Source organism: Apteryx rowi, unplaced genomic scaffold (genome assembly GCF_003343035.1).
Source record: "Apteryx rowi isolate R43461 unplaced genomic scaffold, aptRow1 scaffold_196, whole genome shotgun sequence".
NCBI lineage: Eukaryota > Metazoa > Chordata > Aves > Apterygiformes > Apterygidae > Apteryx > Apteryx rowi.
The window spans coordinates 10,833-18,294 of NW_020448263.1; the positions used below are offsets into that span (position 1 = coordinate 10,833).

The following is a 7,462-nucleotide window of genomic DNA, read 5'->3' on the forward strand; positions in this document are numbered from 1 at the left end:
GGAACCGCGGGCCCCCTGACGCTGGGCACGGCCCTCGCCGGGCGCAGAGAGGAGGGGAGGTCGCGGAGCCCCCGCGACCGCAGCGGGGTCGCCGAGACCCGATGGGTCCTCGGAGCGGTGGCGCCCGGCTCGCGGCTCGGCCTCCCGGGCCTAGAGGCGCTGGCGGCGGCGGCCGGGCCTAGAGGCGGCTCCCCGCCCTGGGCGGCGCCCTCGCTGCTCCAGGTGCCGGCGGCGGCCCAGCCGGCGCCGCGGCGGGAGGGCAGCGACCTGCCCGGCTGCGCGCCGGCCGCCCTGGCCGTGCTGCGGCTCCAGCCGGGCGCCGAGGGCTCGGCGCGGGCGGCGGCGGCGGCGGAGGCGGCGGCCACCCCCTACGTGGGGCTGCGGCGGCCGCTGGGCTACCAGCTGGCCAAGGCCACCAAGGAGCGGATCTGGCGGGGGGAGTTCATTGACCTCTTCTCCTTGCTCCACACAGAGCTGGCCCCCGAGCGCGGCCCGCGCCCGGGGGACACGCTGGACCAGTGGGTCTCTGCCTTTCTGGTGTATGCCAGCGTGCTGTGCGAGAAGCACCCGGCCCGCTGCGGGGCCATGTTCAAGTACCTGGACACCATCCGCAAGCTGCACGCCACTTACGGGGGCACCTCGTGGATGAGCTACGACGAGGACTTCCGGCGGCGGGCAGCCAAGGACCCGACCCTGCCATGGGGCGACGTGGACCTGGACCTGTGGATGAAGTGGATGGCACCCCTCAAGTCGCTCATCAGCAGGCATCAGCATGCCGAGAGCGAGCAGCAGGCCCCGCCGCCGCCCCCGCCAGCCCCGCAGCCACCCCAGAGTCCCAAGCAGGAGGAGAAAAGCCAGGTGTGATGGGCCTGCAGCCGTGGCAGCGCGCGTTTCCCCGGTGCCCCCTCGGAGGGGGTGAGGAAGCCAGGCGGGCACACTTGGGGGATGCCTGCAAGCTGCTCGGCTGCTCCCCTGTCGCCGCACTGGCCCACGCAAACCGGAGGGCATTTCGCGAGGCCCAGCACCGTACCTGCCCCAGCATGGCACCTGTGTCTGACTGGCCGTGGTTGGGAGGTGTGGGCGTCCCCGGAGAAAAGGGTGCTCCCTCAGAAAATAGGTGTTTGTATTCTTTTGTTCTAGCCATCAAAAAATTAGGAAACCAGATAATTCCCTCCCCCAGTAGATAGTTGCATCTTCCTTAAGACATCAGAAGAAAGAGTTTTTTTTTCCTTTTTCTTTGAGTTGTCTTAAAAAGAACTAAACTTTCTCAGCAGCAGAATCATCCATATGTAAGACAAAGAGGACACACTTCCCTGTTACTCTGGGAGCATTTGGTAATTGCAGGCCTTGTGGGAGGCCAGAAAAATTGATGTAAATAACGACAAACTTCAATTTGGATGGCCGCAGCTTGCAAATTTACTATGATTTGAAGATTTATGTCTACTTTGGGACTCAGTAGATTTGATCTGTAGGTTCTGGCCTATTTTGTGGGAAAGGATGATGGGTGTGATTAGGGGAAGCAGGGAAGATCTTGTGTACATTAAGGATTTGCTTTTATTACAGGCATYAAGTGTCACTGGATTGGCGTAACCCCTAATGTACACAGGCAGATCTATTTCCACTGCTTGAGCAGTGACAGCGAGCTCCACTGATACAAATAGCTGCCTGTCTGTATTAGGGATTGCAGTGTTTCTCATATACTGGTGGCTGTAATCTATCAAATCCCCAGTGTAAAAAGTGCTGAACGCTAAATGGTGATTTTCATGCCATCTGAATGATGCTTGAAAGATCCACTTATATTGGCTCTATTTATTTTTAAGTAATATTTTAGGATCATAGAAAGCTGAAGAATCTTTGCATTCCTGAAAGACTTTTGCTATCCCATCAGATACTGTACTTCACAGTGAATGTCAGCACAGAGGAGTGGTTAAGTTGTTGGACTGCATTAGTTTGATCTGAAAAGAGAGGGCTTTTTCAGGGGATCTGCAAGTGTTTCCTGTGTCACACCAAATCTTGACTTTTGTACCTATCAAAATTGGCTTTTCTKAGCCCACCTGCAAAAAAGAATGGAAACGGGCACCATATAATGAGTGCTATAATAGCTCCCAGTGCAGGCATTATAGTTTTGGTGCGTTCTGTGACTGATATTCTAGCTTTATGTAATTTGTTCTGATATCTCTGTTTAGATTTCTCCRTTCTCAAGAACAACAGGTCAGTTTTCATTTTACTACAGATTTTACGTGAGCACCAGACGGGCAATGTCTCATACATCGCATCTGAGACTGGATCTTCAGCTTGTAATGTTAACCAGACTTGTAACTTTCATGATAGCTGTTCTGACAGTACAGACCTTTGGATGGTTGTCTGCTTAGGCACTAAAGGTCTTGATCCTCAGTGGTTTAATGGAAAATTTCCAACTGATTTAAGTAGTAGGATAGATTTTCCCCATGTCTGAAAGAAGCAACCAGAGCTGCTTGAAGAAAAGTTCTGTGTGTTTATTTTTAACTAGATAATTTATAAAATACCAAAATAAACTTAGTTTAATGGTTTATCTGAATATAAAAATTGTAGTGCTTTAGAAGCACAATAAAAGTAAAAGCTATGTACTTGTTCAATGTGGATTCACTACCTTTCCATTAATATAGAGCAGTTTTTACTGATATCACTTACATTGTATTTTATAACTGTTTAAAAAAGAAAAATGTCCTTAACTGAAATAATTGTCTGAGCAGCTGTTAAATGTACATGTGGCCTAGGATAAAGCATGAGGTTATCATTGGCAAGGTAGCAGCAAGGAAATGTTGCTCTTCTAAAGGTGACCTGTTCTCCCCCCTTCCCCCCCCCCCGCCAAGCTGTGACTTTGCTGTTTGAGAATAAGAACTAGAGATTTAAAATGGGAGAGAACAGGCTTTTATACTCAGTAGGCTATGACTAGAACCTAAGTTTTTCCACTTTCATATGATCAAGAGGAAGAGATGTTTTACAGAGACCTTTTTTCTTCTAGATTGTTTGTTTAAATTGATTTTTCTTTTCCTCTCTCATAAAATCAGAGGACAGCATTAGGCAATCTGACTCAATTTCCTCTCTCTCAATTGAAGGCTCCTTAAATTTCAGCATATTGTAAGAGCCTGTGTCTCTCTAGTTCTGCAGTTCTACAGAAGGTCAATCGGAACAACAACAAAAAACATCAAGAAAAGCAAAGCAATGTGTTAGAGTCTGGCTGTCCTTTCTAAGGAAGCAATAAAGATCTATGACTTTGTTTGCACAGAATGAAGTGAGAAACCCTGGTTTCAGATTGAATGCAATAATCAGCACATACGTAAGATAGCTGAGGCTCATTCCTGCAAATTTATGTCTCGCTTAACTTCAGGCAATTCTCAGTTTCTTTTTTTCTTTTTTTTTCAGACACCATGAAAACAGAAGGCCAGCTGGAAGGGCAGTCAGACTAAGTGGGTGAGTTTATATATAAAACTAACTAACTTTGGACTTTAAATATTTGCAGATTTGTTAAATACAGAATTTCTTATTGGTGCCAACAGCCTGACTCCGTTGGTGTTTAAGTGGAGCTCTGGTATTCTAGTGCATTCTTTTACCTCTGCTTCTGTTGCATTGCAAGCTGTGCTAGAGAAGACATAGGAAATTCATTTTACCCAATCATCAATTGTAACAATGGACTACAAACCTGCAGAGCAAGCCAGTTTGCTGGAAAACAGGAATTCCTGCAGCGCAGCACTTGTCACAGACTATCCAAAGAGGGCAAAGATTCAGGAAGGTGAATAAATTGAACATTGGTTGAATGAGGTCAGGACAGTCTCCCGGAGGAGAACCCTACCCTAAAATACTACTTTGAAAGTATAAGGCAATTTAATGCGCAGATTAACCCTTCTTATTTGAGCAAACTTGTGTGCAATCCTGGATCTTTGCAGATCACAACCGGACACTTCAAAAATCTATGTATTATATCTGTTCAAAAAAATAAATCGTAACTTGTCTTGTTACAGCTGTTAATTTTACCATTTCATTGAGAATATCTTCAACGTAAATGTATCTCTGACTTGAAACAGTATCCTACATTTGGTATATCTCAAGTTGTTGACAGAATTATTCTGTGAGGCTCAATATTGCCTCTACACTCTTCTCTGAAAAATGCATTAACCATTGCTGTCATAGCCAGAAGTCAGTTGTAGCCCAACTGTGCATTACAGAGTTCTTGGCCAAGTATGATATTGACCTAAATTATTCTTCTGTTTTTATCCTCGTAGAATCCATCCTGAGCATCAGACTAACCTTTGTAGTCTGGTGCTCATGAAAATCAGGCTGGCTGGTTCATGGTTTAATCATTTTACAACTTCTCAGTATTTTGTTTTCTTTTCCTTTCCCCTTGCATACTAGGGAGTATGATCAAGGTAATACTATGATCCAGTAACACGCATGATGGTAAGCGCATGCGTTTAGTTTCAGGAAAAAGACTGCCATTATCTGCTCTCCTTTCCCTTTTCTTGATGGTTTCAATAATACACATAACATGAAGTGTTTGTAAATTGATATTAAAATGTTTGTGACTTCACCTAAATAAATTTTATATATAAATGCTGTTCTTAATCTTAGCCTTTTCTCCCCTGCTTGTTCTTATATTGCCACTTCCCATTTCATAATTACTTTTTTCCATCAGCTGACCTTTTCAAAAGCTTTTGTTTTTCAGTTATGAAAGCGCAACAGAATCTTAACCATCAACAGAAAACAAATAGGCCTTTGAAATGGGCCTTCAGTATTTTCTGTAAAGGCTTGATAATATTTTAACTGTAGTTGTCGTAGCTCATTCATCTTTGCCAGTCATTTAGACAACGGTAGGTATCAGGCCTTAATCTGTCTTGGAACTGAAAATGTAATGCCTGCTGTATCAAATTACCAGTATTTTTATGGCCCCAAAACTGGGWCTCTGATCCAGTGAATACTGAGATATTTGCAATCGATAGGGTAGAATACAGAGCAATTTACAGGTGGAAGTGCAAGTAATAAAAATGTCTTTCGTTGTTGAACAGGTGCTGAAGCTCAGTATCAGATCACTCATACCGTCTTTCTCTTGTCCTGTTTTCTTCATCAGAATTCTGTTCTTCAGTAGTCCAAGCTGTGTCTCTTCACCGTCGTTGCTACAGATTAATCATCACAGGCATCTCCTGAGGAAATTCTGTAATAGTGACAGGATACGGGGGGAGCGGGGGAAGAAGGGATGAGTAGGCACTGGTCTCCTCAGTCCCAGTGATGAGTTGCACAAGTGCAGGGCTTAACCTTCTGACTCCCAGATGCAAAGTGGCAACAGTTTCGGGTTTCCTGTCCTGTTTGGGAGTAGTATACCCAGCTGGAGTCTGAAACACTTCCTAATGTTCTTTGCTGAGTCCTTCTGCCAAGAATTTTCTGGGTTTGTTTGTTACTTTCTAGTCTTCACACAGTCTGGTGCCCTTCCTGGCACTCTGTCACCTCCCAGTTTCCCTGTGGCTGCTGATGTTAGACTGGACCACCCTGTCATCTTTGTCTGCTGTAGACAATTGCCAGGGTTCTGCTTTGCTCTCTAATGTCAGTGGCTGCTTTAACACTGCCGCCTGCTTTCATAAAGAAACTCACTTTTCAAATTATTAGCAGTGGTGTTTTTGAGAAATGTGGGACTTCCTCTCTTGCTCTTTTTTTTGTTTTGTTTTGTTTTCTTYCTTCCTTCTCTTCCCTCTTCTTCACAAACGGCCTTTGTCACTGTCTTTGAGCCACCCAGTCACTGCGGTACTTGTGCTTCCCTGCTTTGGAAGCACATGTGCTTTCCCACTCACTGTTGTGCTGCAAGTTTCTGCATGAAATTTCTTTGGCTCTTAATTTATCATTGAAAGTGTTCAACTTCAATGGGTTTCTTCTTTTTCAAAGTTAGTTACTGAGTGGATTTGCGTATGTCAATGTCRTTGGATGAATCTTGCCCTTGCAGCTACTGAAGTTGCCACGTCCTTGTTGCGTAGATGTGCTGGTTGTGTTGAAAGAGTGGTGCAGAATTACATATCCTCTGTTCATCGTTGATTTATGAGTAGATTCGTTTTGGCGGTTATAAGCTAAGCTTGCTGTCACGTRCATACTGTGACAGACAGAATGGAGTTAATGAAGGTGCAAGCTCTCTGAAAGCAGACATTGAGGATAACCGTTTAACTATGTGATGAGTGAAGATATACCACACTGTAGGTGAGAGGCTTAGAGTGGAAATGAACCATGATTCTTTTATTCRTACGATAACTGTGATCTGTAGTGGAAATCAGTGATCTACATTTTTTTTTTTTTTAATCCTGATTATTTCTGTAAGTCGTAGGATGTTCTCTCTTCAGTGTTATTGCAATTTCATATTGTTTTCTCAAAAATAAAAAATGTTGATCATCTACACTAAGTTGCAGCAAAGTTTTTCACCAAGTCTGATGGAATTTCCAGTTGGGGATACTTCTAAAATGCATGGGAGCTGATTTGCTTGGGGGGCTGGGGGGTGGGGAAGGGCAGTATGTTATGGAAAATTAGTTTTCTATCAGTTGACTAGAATCAAGCGGTGCGCAATATTTTTCTTCAGATAAGTTCACTGTTACAGATTGCTAGCAAGACAGCAGATTTGCTTTCACAGATATGCTATTCCATGTGCTGGGTTGATATGCATTGCTACTACAAAGGGCAAATTAAAAACAGGGAAAATAAGAAAAGTGCCAGATGCAGTGTGACTCTGACAACTCAAAACATGTTCCAACTTAAAAAGGGATGAGACTGAAATATATAAGTCCTTGTTAGAGCAAGCTGACATGRCCAGGGAGTTAAGAGTCAGGCTTCAGCAAAGGTAGAGTCAAAGGGGATTTCTAACTTCCAAATATTTTAACTTAACTGCTGCAACCAAGTAGAACATCTGAAAAATGAGACTGTTAATATTCTTCTGGCCTTGCTTGTAAATGATGTGCCTTAAAGATAAGATGATAACAGAATATGTTGCACATAAGGTAGCCTCTCGCATCTAAAGGCTGCAGTTGAGCAAAAGTATTGCTTCTGAGGTCTGGTGAGATCCTGCCAGTTTCTGAATGTGGCTTCCAATTTAAGCCTAAGCTGCTACTATCCCATCTTTCTCTCTCTCAGTATCCCATCAACTGTGTTCTGCTCCTGTATCAAAATCTGGTGAACACAGCAAATGTGTTCTGAGGGCCAGCCTTAAGATCAGACAATGTCTGATCAGATTGTCTGCRTGTACAGAAGTTTTCACGCTGGTGTAGTTCTGCCAAATTAGTATAGTCCAGCATGAAGTTTAATATGCTGTTAACTGTTCCTGGACAGAGTGTGTAGGGGAAGCTTCCAGGCTGCCTGCAGGGCTCATGTGTTTTTGAGAAGCTGGTGAAACTGGAAACAGGTCGTTCTGTCCACTCCCGTAGTAAGATCAAAACTAAAAACCCAGCAACTTTTGTAA

The 7,462-nt window shown here is 44.4% G+C and overlaps 1 protein-coding gene across 1 annotated transcript; it reads left to right on the forward strand.

Annotated features, from left to right (window-relative positions):
- Window positions 1-341: 341 nt before the first annotated feature.
- On the forward strand, window positions 342-6,411 carry LOC112964608 (huntingtin-like). Its single transcript, XM_026062915.1, has 3 exons — window positions 342-858; window positions 3,406-3,453; window positions 5,105-6,411. Exons 1-2 carry the CDS (start codon window positions 586-588, stop codon window positions 3,412-3,414), a joined length of 282 nt encoding a protein of 93 aa, XP_025918700.1. The 5' UTR covers window positions 342-585; the 3' UTR covers window positions 3,415-3,453; window positions 5,105-6,411.
- The last annotated feature ends 1,051 nt before the right edge of the window (window positions 6,412-7,462 follow it).

Bases quoted from the DNA above. Each gene is read 5' to 3' on its own strand.
- LOC112964608 (XM_026062915.1), top strand. From the start codon at position 586: ATGTTCAAGTACCTGGACACCATCCGCAAGCTGCACGCCACTTACGGG.